The sequence below is a fragment of the Centrocercus urophasianus genome, unplaced genomic scaffold, assembly GCF_019232065.1.
Source record: "Centrocercus urophasianus isolate 14NV4802_14NV808 unplaced genomic scaffold, USGS_Curo_1.0 seq_15, whole genome shotgun sequence".
Taxonomy (NCBI): Eukaryota; Metazoa; Chordata; class Aves; order Galliformes; family Phasianidae; genus Centrocercus; species Centrocercus urophasianus.
This window is the reverse complement of record NW_024884697.1, coordinates 14,172,536-14,190,190: the sequence shown is the minus strand read 5'-3', so window position 1 is coordinate 14,190,190 and position 17,655 is coordinate 14,172,536. Positions and strand designations below refer to the sequence as shown.

The window sequence follows — 17,655 nt, the reverse complement described above, 5'->3', positions numbered from 1 at the left end:
GCAGAGTATTTTCCTGGGTTTATTTGTTTGTGTAATGTTTCATTTGTAAATGAGCTGTACTGTTAAGTTAAGGCTGATTTCTCCCATTTGATTCTGGGAATTGACTCATCACCACAGATTCACTGTAGTCATTAATTGCCCTTTATGGACAAGGTCCCGTATTTATTTTTATTACCTGTCTTGTGCCTACATTACAGACACGCCAGGAATCAATTTTCCTGTAGTATGTGCCTGCACAGTTGGTGGAGGGAGGTGGGTATCTGCAGCAGGTGTTGATTCAGTTCACCTAAGTCAAGCATAAGCCACTGCACCCATCCATGAGCTATATAAATTTACTTTCAGCAGTATTTCCATAACAGTTAAACCTTTTATAAGACCATTCCTTCATTGTTATTCCTGGGTGCATATTCCTGCCTCCTTCCCTTGTGCCTGCTGTGCTATTCATCCTACAGTTAGCTCCATTAGGAGAGACCTAATCAGAAGATCACTAACCCTACAATAGAGAAGTGAGTGAGGTTTTGCCATGTTAGCCCTGCAGATCAGCCTACTGCAGTACTGCAGGATTATATGAATACCAGTGCATGGAAGGAGGAGGAACGTACTATGAGTTTGGGAAAAGAGGATGATGGTGACTCAAACTCAGTCTAAAAAATGGTGAAACTGTCCTCAAAGTGGGGGGGAGGAGGGAGCGGGACATTGAATCCCACTGCATTTATCTCATCCTAGTAAAGATTTCCAGGCAGGTTCTACTACTTACATATGTGGGCAACATGACTTTAAATTGGAGCCCTGCAGAATATGACAAAAGAAGAACTGTGGGGTGGAAGCTGCATATGTTGTCAGCAGGTGATGGGGGAAGCCAAGGACCTGGCTTCTGCCACTCCACTGCCACTCCTCCAGGAGTTCCCATCCTCTTGCATCTCCACCACCCAGTGCATCCACTGCAAAGGAGATTTTAGAACCAGATTTCAAACAAATATTTGTGAGGACTGGTTTTCCTTTTTTTAAAAAAAATTTTTTTTCAATCTTTTTATTACTTATTGCATTGATTGTTGTAGTGCTAATTGTAGTTTAGGGATAGTAACATTTTATTTACTAAGAAGAGGATTGGTTTTCCTATAATGTGCAAAATACCAAGAATTTTTTAATGGTAGCTTGCTCTTTATTAGGGCAGTGGGTCAACAGGGATTCCTTGAAATATTCAGTTACTCTGTTTCTTGTTTCTCCTTTCCACTTTAAAGTGTGTCATTTTAGACTGGCTGCTTAAGTCAGCTTTCCATTCTGGTGAAGCAAGTAGAAGCATGGAGAGAAGAAGATTAATATGTATCTGGAGCAAATGGCAGAAGGGAGGAAAGGAAAGAAGAATCAATTCAAGTCAAACAATTGCAGACAGTGAGTGAAAAATTAATGTGTCTAGGGAAACTGGAGGAAAAAAAAACAAGAGCAACAGTGCAGGTCTGCTGTAGATACAATATATTTCTGTTCAGACAGTCAGGGAATTGTACTAAGTTTTGAGTACTAGTCCTTAAACAGGAATATTGCAGCAACACATTGCAGTAAACTTAAGTTGTAGAATAACTCTGTATTTGTTCCAGTGCCATGGTGTTGTTTCCAGCAAGTTTCCAATATTATACATTGTCTGCCACTGTAAGGTCAAGCAAGTCGCCAACAAAACCACAGGTGAATTTCTGTGATGGCAGACTCATTGGTGCCTGCCAGTGTGCTTTTGGGTACATAATGTTCAGCTCACAGCATATTTTCATTCATGAGATTACTTTTTTGTTGTTAAAGTAGCTTTTATTTCTTTCGACTTTCTATCACCGTTTATTCATTCACTCAATCATTAAGGCCTTCTCTTACTTGATTTGGAACACGTCAAAGGAAGACCAAATGAAACCATTTTCTAGCTAATCTTTTCCTGGCATATTCTTGTTACATTATGACTAATAGTGTGCTGTCCTCACTTACGTAACATTCATATGGGAAATGTTACGATTAACATCTCTGTAAAGTGAATCCTGAAAGTGAAGGAGTATATGAAAGACAGTATGGCTTAGAACAGGAAGCTGTGTCAAAAGCACGGCTATCACGTTGTGATCTCAAGGGCTTTATAGCTGGGAAACACTACATAAAGGGCCGTGTAAAAGCCTCAGGATGTGTAGCTTTAATAGTCATCAATATTAATGGGGAGAATATAAGATCAGCTGCTATCCTGTAACAGTAAACCTCTTTCTGGCTTGGTCCGGCAGTTTTTCAAAGCCCGAGAAGCTGCCCAGCAGATAACAGGTACACACAGCCTGTGTTATCTGACAGCACATGCTTGGGGTTTAGCAGCTGTGGGGGCTAAGCTTGACATTTCCTACTTGGGTTTCACTGAGTTGTGATGTATAAGTAGTTTTCAAAGTTCAGCAACGTAAAAAAAAGAGAAATTATGTTAGCAGAAGAAATAATGTGAAGAAAAAGCATCTGAGTGGCAGCGTGAGCCACCTCCAGCATTACAGCCCATCCCCAGGCTGTGTTTGGTGGCCATCTGGGCTGGGCCTTGGCACCCACACCCCAATATCCCCTTGCTGGCAACCACTCACCATCCTTTCCATGCTATGTTTTCCCACTGCACTGCTCATCAGTTCACACAGGATTCACTTCAGATTTTGAGTGCTTTTTAGGCCTCAGCTTCTCACAGCACAGCTCTGTAGGATGGAGCTGTGGCCACCCCAGGCAGGGACAAGCTGAAGGGCTGCACAGCACGGCGTTGGGTTCCAGGTTGGGTGCTCCTGAGCATAGCGCTTTGAAAACTTGCACTGATGACTGCTTAGTGATGCCATAAATGTTGTGTTTCTAAATAAATGCGAGCACTGGTTTTGTTTTTGGAAAACTGGTGAATAAGGATTGATCAAGTTTCTTGGTAGACCCTTGTGCCTGAAGTGTAGTGATGTATATCCTGGAGTTATAGAGATTTCAGGAATGCTGTTTTAGTATATTTCAGTAAATATGAAGAAAAAAATGAAAATTCACCATGAAAGAATATCCTTCAAATTCAGTTCTCATTCACATTAGAGAGTAATGAGAATTCTGAATAATTTGGGTAATTGGGTCATCAATGATAGTAAGTTGACTGAATGTAGGACAAAGGATTATGTTTAAAGTTGAACTGCTCTTTTTTTTTAACTGCTTTTTTAAGCATCATAATGAAAAGTAATAGTAAACATGATTCGATAGAACTGTAGTATAAGCTTTCTTTTCTTTTAAACAGTTTTCCTACTGGAGTAGGTATCTAGACAAGTGGCCTATCAGTTCTTCTTACATCATAGAGTTAATACAGAGCCGTCAGCAACTTCCAGCTTAGACCTTTGTCTTATGGCTCTGTATTGCCATGGCATTTCCTGAGCACACCACAATGAGATGAATATCTCGTTTTTGCTTGTGTCTTGTCTTTTCCTCCTTGTGTGTTCAAGTCTGCACATTATTTGCTTTTGCCAAATATATCATTCTGTTTTCAGAAAGCCTTGAAGATTAGATTCCTCCCTGAGTTGGAGAGCTAATTCACAAAATATCCTACTACCTTTTCCAGAGGGACAGATCTGTGCTTGATTGTTATATAGGGATCGTGTTTTTTCAGTTTTTAGAGGATTTTGTTATGCAAGATATTTTGCTGTTCTTGGATCTTGGGGAGTTGGGTTCTGTTTATGCCTTGGATTGTCAAGAAATGGTTTCTGTGGCATCTGCAAAGCGCATGTGATGTGTGTGTGTTTTTTTTGGCACATTCGTTGCAGTGAGGGATGTTTCTGTCTTGGGTGTTATATACAGTTTCTTGCAGAAGAAGCACATTACAGAGCATTTAAATCTAGCTGAATTCCTCATTAAAGCTTTAAGGAAGGTGTCTTCTTATAATCTTGTCTAACCTGATACTCACAGTTAATAAATGGAAACAGAGATATTTATCGAGTGGTTTTCACAGCTTTTCATCGTAGTGTTAAAATGGGAGCACAAGAACATCAGTCATGATTCTGAAAAGTTCTAAGCACAAGCTTGAAGTTGAACCCTTGGCTATAAAGTTTATTACTTCAGAAGTTTGGGCTTGCACTCCCTCTGGGATGATGGGAAAGATGTATTTTTTAATTTAGTGGTGAGCATTACAGTTCTAGCGATATTTGTGCAGGTCCCCTGTGCCTTGTATTGTGCCCTTTGTGCACGCTCTGGGAAGTCCCATATGCTGTTTGCAAGGAGATGCCCAGCAGTGCACTTGTGAGGAGGCAGCTGTCTGGTTGCTGTTACGGGAGCAGTGCTGGGGAGGAGAGGTCAGTGCTGAGCTGTACTCGTCTGGACAGCATGCATTTACCTCTGCTGAGTGATCACAGCACGTGGTGATGCAGTGTGAGGAAGAACGCAGCAATGGTGGGCATCCTACACACAAACCAGGTGCAGAGTGCTGCAGCTCGCAGCGTGGCACAGAGCAGAGGTGCAGCCGTGGGGCTGGCTTGGGGCAATGCCCTCAGAGCAGCTCCTGCCCAGCTCCGTGCTGGCGCTGGTGTGGGAGCCTGAGGAGCAGCTGCTGCGGCACAGCTTTCCATTTGAATTTGCCTTTGTTTTGTGAGTCACTGCTCGCAGTTCCTGCTGCTTTTACTTTCCTCCAGGAATGCGTTTGCACGATTTTAGCTGTGCCTGAATTACTGTAATTGTGTAATCTTGTAGCAAGTCATCATGCAAATATTGAACTGATGGAAACGTGTTCCTTCAGCTGGCTGTTGTGTCTTTTTGCTCTGTGTTTTGTTATCAGACAGTTTTACTGAGCATGTACTCCATTCAAGCATATACTCCATCTCCAATTTCTGCAGATAGCTTTATGGGCAGGATCTGAACACACATTAAAACATCACAGGGTTACTCTAGGAAAACACATGCCAAAACATAAATGTCAACCAATTAACTCAGATAGAGGGCCAGCTTTGTGTGCAGTGAGTAATTGAGCAACTGCCCAGCCACAGCAGGCTTCTTAAAGCAAGTGCCCTCTGCGAGTTTTGAACCACAAATTGTAATTTGTTTTTTTAAACTATGGTCGCCTTTCAGATTTTCAGCAAATGTAGGAAAGATTATGGTGTCGAATCAGCAAGACACCTGATTCTTCATAACCTGCATTCAATAAATCTTCATATAGACTTTGGAATAGATTACAGATGAAGCATTTAAATGGAAAAAAGCTTCAGCAAGCACGTGCAATCCTTAACTTTTACGTAGAGTTACTATACTCATTTCTGACAGGTCCAGAAAATGATTGTCACAGGCAGGATGTACTGGAAATATGGAAGCAATCCATATGTCATCAGCATCCTGCTCTTTCTTTCTGTAAATACTTTGCAAGCATTGTCACAGGCTCTGCTATGCCCTGCTGCTGACACGGGCTGCAAAGCCGAATTCCATTTGAGCTGAAGTGCAAACACTTATCTGTTGACACAATTTTCAACCCACAGTGAGATGCTGGAGCAAATTACACATATTCTGGTTGACAGGGAGCATGCAAGATTTTAAATGGTGATGCTACCTCCCCCCTTACAGATCTATCTGTCACCCTTATATTTATCACCAGTTGTGAAAGCTACTAAGGAATCTGAAAACTGGGGCCAGTATTGCCAAATATTTGAAATAGGATTAGACTCTGAACCACCCTAAGAGACGGAAAGACAATGCAGCATCCTTACTCCCATGCAGTTGCAGAATTGTACATTGTTTGCTGATGGAATCGGGTGCAGAGATTGAAAAGTACTGAAGCCCTCGCAGAAGCCCAGGTTTTCCTGGTGCCTTCTGCAGCTTGGGTGGCATGTTGCCTTCCCTGATGTCTCCTTCTGCCTTTCCAGGAGAGTACTGCGAGGTGAACGCCCGCTCCGGCCGCTGTGCCCCAGGCGTGTGTAAGAATGGAGGGACCTGCGTCAATCTGCTGATTGGGGGATTCAAGTGCGAGTGCCCACCAGGAGAATATGAGCGGCCCTACTGTGAGATGACCACCAGGAGCTTCCCCCCACAGTCCTTCATCACCTTCAAGGGGCTGCGGCAGCGCTTCCACTTCACCGTCTCCCTCATGTAAGTCCGTGTTCTGTCCCCATCCCAATGGCTCCTAGCACAGGGTCTGGCTTCTCCCCTCAAGGTTGAGGTGTGTTTGTTAAATATCGTAACCCTGAATTATCTATGTGTAGAGGTCTCTGTGGGGGATTTCTGGCTCTGACTCTTTCAAGTGGGGCAAAATCACATTGTTTGAAAGTGTTTAATTTCTGTCCTGTGCTGTTGAGGTTCTAACCATTTCTCTTTTACTACAGACTTTTACTAAAAATTTCTTTGCTAGGAACTTTGTGTTTTTGACAAGCAGTTTATTTACCTCCTCTGCTTTGGAGATTAGTATTTGGATATACATAGTTCTTTCTTGGTGAAGTGCTTCACACAGCTGAGAGGGCTCATCCCAGCCCTCACAGGCTTTCAGGGGACCACCAGAACAGCAGCATCTGGAGAGAGGACAGCAACTGATGTCACTGCTCAGGGGGATCACAGAGTAATGTGCCAAGCCAAGGGTCTGCTTGCTAACCTTCCTTTGCTCTAGAGCTCTTATAGGCTGAGTTTTGCTCTGTGGGGAGATGGTGTGGGGAGAAAGGCCTTTCCAGGCAATGGGGTGGTGCCGAACCACAAACTCCATCTGCATCTCAGCAGCCCTTGGCCAGAGAGGCGTGAGAGTGGATGGTAGGTCAGTCAGGTCATAGCTGAACAAAGGCTGGTGCTCCTTGGGTTCTGGTTTCCAGACTTATGTCTGGAGCAGCCCTGATTGTCACAGCTTCTCACCTTGCTCCTCCTTCATGAAGCTGCCTTCAAGAGCAGCTCTGCTTCTCGTCCCATCCTGGCTGCCACATCCCTGTCCCATTTGCCGTGACAAATCCATGTTGGACAGACTTCACCTGGGCTGTCTGTCACTTCTTCCATGGGGACAATTGAGGAGCTCTGGGGTGAGGAGAGCAATGGTGACAGCCACTGATGTACAGTAGGGCTCTCCTCCACTGATTCAAGACTGCCTAGGTTAAAAAAAAGAACACTTCTAGAGAAGACTTTTTTGTTCAAGCCATGTCTTAGGGTTTGTCTGCCATGGAGTGAGAACTTCAGATGGAAATTCATGTTTCCTCTGGAGAGGGTGCAAGTTTTGCAGCTCTCCCACGGTCAGGGTTGACCTTTGGTTGTCCCTCATGGTTGACTTTGAGTAAATAGTGCAAAATGTGTCAGCTCAGACCTTGGCGGGCAATGTCAGAAGTTTGTTGGTCTGCAAAGCAACAGATGCAACAACAGAAGAGTTTTGTGTGTCTGTCTAGAGAAAATGCTCAGGACTGAGAAGTCACGTCATCAGGCACGTTTCCCATGTCGTGCTTGGCAGATGCTTGCTGTTTTACTTCTGACTGGGGATAGGCAGGTTCAGAATTTTATGGAATCTTGAAATTACAGTTAAATCTGGATGTGTGGATGCAGTTTGCATGCAAGCCACGGCAGGGAAGAGTTGTGCCTGAGAAGGTTGGTTTAGAGCATCAGACCTAAATAGACAGAAAAGCTGAGAAGCAAAAGTCTCAGTTGGCCTTGTCAGATCCACACTAAGAGCAAACAAAGGAGCGGCCTAGGCTGGCTGCCAGCATAAATTACCTGCAGTACCCTTGGAGTGTCCCCACAGCCACATGGTGTCATTTTTCAGGCTTTCAGGAGGAGATCTTTGATGTGTAGGGTCCTTCACATTAAGATGACTCAAATTCTCTGCATGGGCGTTATTAAAAAATAATAACTTGCCTTCATATGGCAGTGCTTGCCCCATGATTTCTTTGGCATCTTTCAGTTGAGATGGCATACTTAGTCCTGAACTAAACATTGTACAGTCCACTCAGTGTGACTGTAAAAAGTGTAGGTCATCCTGGGCTTCATTCCATGCTGTCCAGGACAGTGATATTTTTAGCTTTTTGTAACTGAAGTTTTTTTGGGTTTTTTTTGCGCTTGCTGTTTTTTTGGCTTTTATTATCCTTCAGTACAGGTGGAAAACGTTATGTGAGGAGAAGCAAGAATTAGTGGTTGGACTAGACAGCGGATTTGCCTTGGCGTATTTCATGATGTGGGAACATTCTTAACATCACTGGGTGTCCGGCTTCCTTCAGGCTTCAGTGACTCATGACCTGCTCCTGACAAAGAGCAGGGTGCTTGTGTACTCTACATCCATAAGTAAAATGGGATTTTTTGAGGGGGAAAAAAAGAAAAATGTCGTATGTTTGTTATGAGCTTAGCAGATGAGCGAACACCTCCAATGCAAAACCAATTTAGGACATGTGGATTTCATATGGCGTGTACTGCTGCTAACAGAATAGGTACCACAGTGTTCCTAATGAAAAGGGTAAAAGTGGAAAAATTTGGGTGCAAGTTAACCCTAAATATGTTTCCTTTGTGCAGTTATTCAGGGTACTGACCAGGCGTGTCTTTCTGCTCCCAACTCTATACATCTTTGCCTCTTCCCAACAGCTGCTACTCCGCCTTCTTCTCTCCCAGAGATACTGTCAGTGAAGATATTTTCTCACTATGTGTTCAGAATTCTCTAAGAAAGTTGTCTTTTGTTTCCTGTGACATTTTGGCAAGTTCAGAAGCAGCAGTGCTGAGCTAAGGATATGATGCAGCAGGTGCTTTGGGATGGTGCGAAAGAGTGGAACTGAGCACACACTGAGTTAACAGGCATAAAAAATAGAAAGATACTTTGCTTTTTTTTAATTAAAATCATGGTAAAGTATTGTAGCTATACCAAAAAAATATTTTCAAGCAAAACTAAGGTTCCTGTTGTTGCTGGTTAAACAGATTCTGTCAGCTCACTCAGACGCTTCTCGTTTCCTTTGCCCTTATATCTAACCTGGTTCGATTTGATCAAAAAAGTTTTGATGAAGCAGACATCCACCAAAAAATGAGATGCTACAAAATGTTTTACGGGGGCTTTATTGCTTTGGATGAAATGCTTGAGTGGAAAAAGTAAAAGCTAAATTAATGTTTGATAATATTGAAATATTTCAATGGTATTGTCTTAATTCATTTAGTCCAACTTTTACTTCCTTTACTATTGTTTTGTACTATGTCAAAGAATGTAGCACTATTTAGAAATAAAATGGTAGTACAATATTTTGATTGATTATAATGGATACTCTTTAGAATTTGTATTTTGTTGGAAATTTCAAAAGTTTGACTTCTGTGCTTTGAATCAGAACAATTCATTCTCTTCCTCTAAATATAGTATTTTCTATTTTGATGGAACAAAGATGTACATTCTCGTATAGCTCAGATTCAGGCCTCTGCTTATGACAATCAACTTTGGTTGAAGACATTCTTTGGATTTGAATAATTTTACTTCAAGTATCATTTGGAAGCCGTTTGGAAGCACAAGAAATTCCCATGGTTGCCTCTCTGTAGGGAATATTAATCTTTGTGAAAATGAAGCTTAATAAATGTTTGCATTTGTAAATAGATGAGAGCTGTGTGCAAATCCCCAAAGCTAAAAGGGTTCAATTTAAAATCATAAAACACACAGAAATTTTCAAAAAACATTCTGTGCTGGTGAAAAAGCAGCTTTTCTAAAAGAGGACTTGGCTGTTTTGCTGCAGGAAAGGTGTGATATATCCCATATTGGAAACACAAGAAAAATAAACATGCACGCATTGGAACTGAGTTAGTGGAATTGTTGAAGTGTTTATTTTCCTTCCTCCAATTGGCTTTACTGTTGATTGATGAGCCTTGATGATCCGTGTGGCATTATTCAGATGCCTCTTATCTTTCTTTGGCCCTTGCTTCGCCAGCAGTTCTTTTTGATCAGTTTATGACGCCCCTTGTAGCATGCAGCACACGGACAGTGAGCAGGCAGCAGTCCCCCCCTTTGATGTCAAACTGCTTTCTGCCTTTCCAGCTCTGCAAAGTGCAGGAACTGCTACTGTGGATAGCATCAGATACTCACTCTGAATTGCGTGCCTGCATCATTTCGCCTTTTGTTAGGATCACCATCCACAGCAGGTCTCTGTAATTTCCATCACAGTCTCCTCTGTCAATGTGAAAAAACCAAAAACGTAAATAAGCTGCTGCTTATTTAATTTTACAATTTTCTGTCTGAAGAATGAGCCGAAGGCTTGCATTTCTGGCTGTGACCTGACCACTTGTTTCCTCATTCCAGGTTCGCAACGAGGGAGAGGAACGCTCTCCTCCTCTACAACGGGCGGTTCAACGAGAAGCACGACTTCATTGCCTTGGAGATCATTGAGGAGCAGATCCAGCTCACGTTCTCTGCAGGTGGGGTGGCACTGCAAGAGAGTGTCTCTGCTTACGGTTCTGAGGTCTTCTCAGCCTGGCTGAATTTGCTGCCTAGTATTTGTATTTGCTGCCTTGTTAATAGAGTAACTGGCTGATGCTGTGCAGTTAACGATTGACAGAGGGTGTTGCAGAGTGCTCCAGATTGTAGCACTTTGTGGTGGTAACACTCGCTATCGTAGACAGGAGCTTGTCAACATATCAGTTATAAAATCCAGAGTTTATGAGTACTATAAAAGATTAACACTAGTCTGACAGCCAGTGCTTGCTTAAATGAGACTTCATTTTATTATGCTGGGATAAATGTTGTGTATTTATGTATTTTTATACTACGTCAGCAGTGAAACTGGGTGCCTAACTGTATTCTAAAAAATACCTGTGAGCCAAAGCAGACAAATGAAGAATGCTTGCCATTCTTTATTGCCTGTGCCAAGCAGTACATCGCTGGAATCCATCAATGCCCACTAGGAGCTCCTCCCTGCCCTGTAATCCACAATAAATTTTGGAGAACACACCTGCTCCCTCATTGCCAAGCTGGGCTAGAGAACATGAAATGGAGGCTTTGGCATTTGCATTCTTTCTTGGCATCTTTTGATGGTACCATGAACAGAGAGAGGGGAAGGCTGATGAGCAAGACTTGGGATGGTCCATGTCACTGTCACTGTGGCTTTCTCTCAGTTAATAAGTGTCGTACTGAAAATCAACCCTGACATTAACAAACTTTTTCCTGATGAAAGTGTGGTTAGAACAAGCTCTTACTGTTCCATTCTCAACAAAGGGATTTTTCCGCAGTTTAAATTAAAAAACAAGACCAGCTATGCTCATGTGCATAACAGGGGTAGCACAAGAAGCTGTCAGAGTGCAACTGAAGCACATTGAAGCCAGCAGAAATGAACTTCTGGACTTCAGCAGGATTGCTGAAGCAGTTGGTGGAGGGGATGTTTTCAAGTGGGACGAAACATATGCCTGAGTAGGGCTGTTGTTCCCATGTGTTTTATTGCATGATGGGGGGAAACATGGAGGCCCAGGAACTGAGGTTGATGTCACATCTGCCTGGTGCTGGAGGAGAAGGGCCTGGCCACCTGGGCCCAGCCCTGCAGTGTCCTGCAGCAGGGACCCAATACATGTAATCAGCTGAGACATTTGTAGCTCTGTACAAGGCACATAGCTCCGGAAATAAATTATCCTCTTATTTCCTGGTCTCCTTCAAAGTCGACATGCAGGCTCTGGTTGACTCTCACTTATCTCTTTGAAAGGAGAGACATTGCAAGAAATAAAGCAGTTGAAGCAACAGGCTCATGCTGGTGATACACCCTCCCTGCCAGTGACAGCCATGGTCATCAGACTGCTCTGTAAATCCTGTGTGACCCCATTCATTTACCAACTGTAGTTAAGTGCATATGTGGACTATTAGGGTAGAAGATACTCCAGTTTCATTTCTCCTTTATTACCCAGAAGATGTCCAAATTAGAATGCATTTTCAGTGGATTAGTGTAATGAAATAACATGCTACTGGTGGAGAGATTTGCTTTCTTCTGTATCTCTGTTCCACTTGTCTAAACTTGAATAAAATTGCTAGGAAGGCACCCTGAGGATGAATGAGAAAAAAATCAACTTGCACTTATATGCATTTAAATGTGGAGGAACTCTTTTAAAATACAGGAAACTAAATTTAGATTTGCTCTGCTGCACCCCGGAGCAGGTCTGATCCTGTACCTTACAAAAGGTATTTTCTTTGGAAGAAGAATGGTTTACGTTTCATAGTTTTAAGTGGCATTTAACGAACAATGCAAGTTTTGGACACCTGATCTGACTGCTTTACCTGTTGCAACAACTTTTTTGCAGAAAGCAAAGCAAAGTGACTGAAAACCAGGAACATTCCTATTGCAAAAGCTTTTTAACTGAATGAAAAATATATTTTTAGCACATTTGTATCAGCATATGATAAAAAGCATCGCAGCAAGGTGTCAAATGTATTCAACTGATATGAACAGAATTATATATAATAGGAGCGAAAGGAATAATGTTTCACACAGGGTAAAGCATTTGTTGCAAGAAAAGAGCAGAAAGTACATTTTTAAGCTCGACAATAATGTTGACTTATGGGAGGGAGTGAATTTTCCTGTGGGTTATTTTGTAGAATTTTCCAACTGTTTAAAAAAGGAAAAAAAAAAAAAGAGAAAGGGAAAAAGGACAAAACCTAGCAATCTGCTCTCCTTGCCAAGCCTTTTATATCCTTTCAACACGAATGTTTATTTTGTTGCTACCTTGGAGCAGATATGCGTGGTTACTGAGCAGGTTATGCTTACTCAGACCTGATTTTAAGGCTTCTGCTTTACAATTGCAATGTGAAGAGCTTGCTTTCCAATTTAAATACTGAAGGGCTGCCAATAGTTTCATTAATCACTTGTAAAATTTTGCTGAGATCCACAGTTACTGTTCCTGTGTTTTATACGTAACTATCTGACATGGTCTCATCAGGACTCCTGACAGACTGGAACTGACTGGAAGTAGCATTCTGTTCCCTAAGAAAATAACTTGGCATAGAATCATTAGAATTGAAAAGACCACAAAGATCATCTATTCCAGCCATCAGCCCATCCCCAGCATGCCCAATGACCACATCCTTCAGTGCTACATCCATGTGGTTCTTCCACATCTCCGTGGACTGTGACCCCACCACCTCCTTGGGCAGCCTGTGCTGCCGCCTCACCACTGTTGCTGAGAAGAAATTGTTCCTAATATCCAACCTGACCACCCCCTGCCCTCTCTGCTGCTGCATCATGCCCTTTATGTAAAAAAATGTAGTGTGCTGCTTCTGACAGAAATGTAAAAAAAGTCACACAGGCCGTTGTAGCAGTGACTGTATCTACACAACACCTATGCACTCTACAAAAAGCATAACAGAAAATAACACAGTTCACCAGAATATGTAAGAAGCTGTTTTTGTGTTTGTGCACCAAAGTAAGAACAGTAAACTGAGGCCGTTTACTGCCTCCCTGGACAAAATCCCCAATTCCTCCATGAGGAAGTAAAGCGGCTGCATCCTGCGCCCAATGAAGGTCACGCTGTGTTGCAGTGTGGGATTCGGTGGAGTTGCAGAAGCACTGACCCCGATTCTCTTCTGCTGTTGTTGCAGGGGAGACGACCACAACGGTGGCACCATTCATTCCTGGCGGGGTCAGTGATGGGCAATGGCATTCGGTCCAGGTGCAGTACTACAATAAGGTAAGGGAAATCACACTGGCGATACCCCTATTATTTGTCAGTAGTAGAGACACGCGTCACTGAGCTCTGCTGATGTATGCAGGTGACCCAAGCTGTATTTATTTAACCAGCTCTGCATGAATGGGGCTGGTCTTGCTCACTGCCTGCGTCAAAGCTTCTTTCTGAGCTTTACCTCAAGAAGGCAAAGTCTGACCTTGTATGTCCTCCTTACAACTCCCACCAGACATACCTCTAGGTACTTGCAGCTCTTACAGCTTTCAGTTCTTCAAAACCTTCTAAATATCAGTGTGTCTAAAATGACTGACACACTGATGTGAAGTTTTTGAAGAACTGTACAGTACAGGAGCCTTCAGCATAGTGATTACAAACCACTAAGATGGAATTTTTTAAGGCAAAACAGAACTGCTCCGTATAACCCTATTTTCATGTGTGAAGCAACCAGTTTAGTCAATGCAAGCTTTCTGCTTTGGAAAATTTGATTGTAAAATATGTGACACTTTCTAGTAACTGACAGCTATTTTACTACATTATTTTTTGTCTGCATATGAAAGGATGTGCAGGAGGAATGCAGCATGTATGGCTCTATGCTGTCGAGGGCACTCAGAGGGGCCGTCCCCATGGAGACGGGTCAACATGTGCTCTCTTAGGAACTGTCACAAGGAGGCTCGGTTTGATGAGATGGGAACTTGTGCAAAGCAGCCACTTTGAGAAGCAGTAAAGTGCAGGCATTCAGGGGGTGCAGTGTGCAGATGGATGTCAGAGCTCTTCAACATACAGCAAAAATGAGAGAATTTGTTTAGTTCCTGAGAAGCGCTGCTTTTAAGTCCAAAATGACAGCATTAGGAGGGTTTACATAAGGAAATAGAGGAGTATTGTTGGCTGTTAAAAAGGAAACTGGATACTAATGTGGGAAGCTGAAAGGAAGACGAAGGATTAATATGATCAGCAAGTTCTTTATTTCTCTTTGGTGCATCCTGTCAGCACAGTTTGTGTAGTGGGTTGAGTAGGAAGGTTTTCTTTGGACTCTTGAGTCCAAAGGGTCTCCTAGCTTAAGGATATTCTGCTGAGGAAGTCAAGATTTCATAAATTTTGTTGTTTAAACCCAATATACCTCTAGCTGTCCACTGTCTGGAACATAGAGAAACAGAAATGAAGCTTGACATGCGACTATACTTGCATCTCTGGACTCCATGAGGGCTTTCTTACTAAACATGTTGCCATGCCCTGTGTTTTTTCTCAGTGAAGAGCCAAGCATTTGCAGGGACAACGAGGAGATGCTCCCACTCTCAGCTCCCCGGTGGCAGGGCTGTGGCAGCTGCAGCATGGCCTGTGGAGCAGCTCTGGCACGCTGTCAGGGAGATAAGGGCCCAGGCAGCCCAGGACACTCTTTAAAAGGCAAAGAGATCTGACACAGGTGTTAAAAATAACCCCCTGCCTTGTTTTCAGCCAGACTGGTTGGTGTGTGGTGCTTGCGGTGTAGGGACTGGTGTTTTCCTGGCATTAATATAGGCACCCTGTCTTTTATTCCTCAGCCCCACTTCTTCCAAGGGGAATGAGCTGGTCCCCACTGTGTGGGGGATTTTGGGGCAGAGAGGCATAGTGGGGAGGGCCTACTGCTGACCTCATTCTGGTGCTGAGGGATGCAGCTGGGCGGCCCTGCGGGGCTCTTTGCCCCTCACCTGGCTTCTGTTTGCTGGTAAAGCAGTTCCCTGGCTACTTTGTATTTTAGGGGCTGGAAGAAAAATGCCTGTGAGCAAGTTGAAAAGACAGAGTTAATTTAGGGACTTGGGTTGTGCCAGAGTAAATGGGATGCTGTGTCTGAACTTGATGAGGTGAAGACATGTTTGGATAACAGTACACAAAACTCATGACTTAGCCTGAATCACACACAGCTCGCAGATGGGCAGAGGCAGGACAAGAGTTGCACTGTGTCTTGCACTGGTATTGTTTTGCAGGTGCTGCATCCTTCCAAAATCCCACTGCACAGTGCCATGTCCTCGCCCCGTCTCTGCTTCTGCCCCTCCCTATGCAACCTCCCTGAGATAGGCACTCTTAGACTCATTCTTCTTCCTCAGTTTCTTTTTTTTTTGTTAAACTTCTTTAAAGTATGCTTTTTTAAAATACTATGCTTGAAACTGTTCAGATTATTTCCCTTTTTATTTCCCTTTTTCTTCATACAGCATCTAGCAAAAAAAAAAAGAAAAAGAGGCTTGGTCTTCTGTGGAACTTTTAGACACTGCTGCAATTCACATAAGTAATATCAGATTTCTTCTCAGCTGAGGTTAATTTTTCATCTTAAATTTTTGCGGAGAATAGCTAACAGACTGACACATAACCTAAAGTGCTTCGCACCAAAGCAAATTTTCTGAGATGAGTTTCCACAGGTCTGGGAGCTGTTCTTGAAATCTGAGTTGATTGTGTTGGGAGACAAGCGCAGTCTAAGTAGTTTTTGGCATCTGCAGCTCTGGATGAAGTTTTGCTGAATGTCACTGAAATTTGGAATTCAGGAGCAAGTGAGCTGTGTATACGGCACAGCTCTCGTAGGAAGCTTCTGCAGCATCGGTTTCTCACCCCAGCTGGTGCTTTGCTGTGGGGTCAGCTCAGTGGTAAATGATAAGTAAATGTGAAGTAAGAGTAGAAATGACTCAAGGATTACTTTCTATGCTCAACTCAGGAGCAGTGCACTTGCTAAAACTACAGGCATCTTCAGTTCCATCTAAAAAATGTTATTTTACAATTGATTCCTCATTGTAAGGGTCCTCTGCCCCTGAGGGACAGACATTTGAGACTCAATAAGAGGAGGCTGGTCCAGCCCCCCTTTCAGATCTGACGCCAGCCTGCCTCTGCCCTTCTTCACACATACCAATTCCTCCCTCAAGTCTCTGTTGTAAATGGGTCCCTTTCTGAATTCTGAGTGCCAGTCTGAAAAAGCAGAGGTAGTCCCACTGCAGCTGGTTGTCCCACACCTCTGTCCTGTGAGCAGTGTCCTCTGTAATTCTTCTTCCAGCCCATTCACTCACCGTGGTGATGCTTCCACTGAACACCCTTGGAAATGTGGAAATGCCTAAGTGAGACCTGTGGATGTCTTACTGACTAAGTGTTGGCTCTCTAACTGAATTCCCAGGTGGCAAACACCAAGAGGAAAGAATCTGTAGCTATATGAACTATATAACTCTTCTCTTGTTGCAGTTATATATTAAAAGTCTTGTCACTTACCCAGCAGCAAGACAATGATTTACACGTAAGCAGTATTTTTTGCAGTTGCAGAGGTTTGCTGACAGCTGGGGGAAAGCAGGAGGAAAGCTGTTTGCTGATTCTATTAGCTAAAACATACTAGCTTCTGGCAGCCTGATCTTGCAGCCATTAGAGTCAACGGTATTGAATTAGAGGTGACCTGCATGACCTTCTTTTTCAAGAGGTATATGGATCTATATAAAATTCAGAAGAAAAGAGATATTTGTATTAATTTGGAAAGAAAAGTGGCAAAAGGGGAAAGATTTAAACTTGGCAAATAATGCATTGATGGAAAACAGCAGAAATGCCTGCTGCTTGTTCACAGGGCAGTGGCAAAATGAGCACTTGCTTTGCCTTGATAGTCCTGTCTGCACAATGAGAGCACAGTCTGTGCTGGTTTGGTCGTTAATGGTCCTCTGGCTGAACCTGCAATAGTGAATGACGGTCAGTGGGTTAAGTGATGCTGGTGTTTGTCGGTCTGGAATATGACCAAAACCACCAGAATGTTCAGTGATAGCAATGCTCAGTATCAGTAGTATCACAGAAATTAGCTGGCTTTCACTATGTGTACAGCATCATGTTGTGGGGTGTGTTTGGTATGGGAGATTTCAGTGAGCCTGGATAATGGGTGATGTTTTTAATTAAGTGAAAACTTCAAGCCGCTCTCCCAGACTTCTGATAGAAATTCAATTTTGTTGAGAATTTAAGATACACCATCACATTTATGTTAATGTTTTACCTAACTCATTACCTCGGGGTAGAATTCATCATTTGGCAAGAGATAAAACTGTTTTACGTATGGACATGTTCTTTTAATTATAGAGAGCACGAACATGTATATTTATATACTGTGCATTT

General features: G+C 42.9%; 1 protein-coding gene and 1 long non-coding RNA gene across 6 annotated transcripts in view; one reads left to right on the top strand and one right to left on the bottom strand.

Annotated features, from left to right (window-relative positions):
* CELSR1 (cadherin EGF LAG seven-pass G-type receptor 1) overlaps nucleotides 1-17,655 on the top strand; it is a 157,452-nt gene that overhangs the window by 78,146 nt on the left and 61,651 nt on the right. For all 5 annotated transcript variants that reach the window (XM_042815550.1, XM_042815552.1, XM_042815553.1 and 2 more), the window contains exons 3-5: nucleotides 5,853-6,075; nucleotides 10,202-10,317; nucleotides 13,475-13,563. In XM_042815550.1, coding sequence (XP_042671484.1) covers nucleotides 5,853-6,075; nucleotides 10,202-10,317; nucleotides 13,475-13,563 — 428 coding nt within the window. The remainder of the gene's footprint in view (nucleotides 1-5,852; nucleotides 6,076-10,201; nucleotides 10,318-13,474; nucleotides 13,564-17,655) is intronic.
* On the bottom strand, nucleotides 9,703-10,075 carry LOC122158678. Its single transcript, XR_006168283.1, has 2 exons — nucleotides 9,989-10,075; nucleotides 9,703-9,862 (listed from the first exon to the last, which is right to left on the bottom strand). It is a non-coding gene; the product is annotated as an uncharacterized LOC122158678 (long non-coding RNA).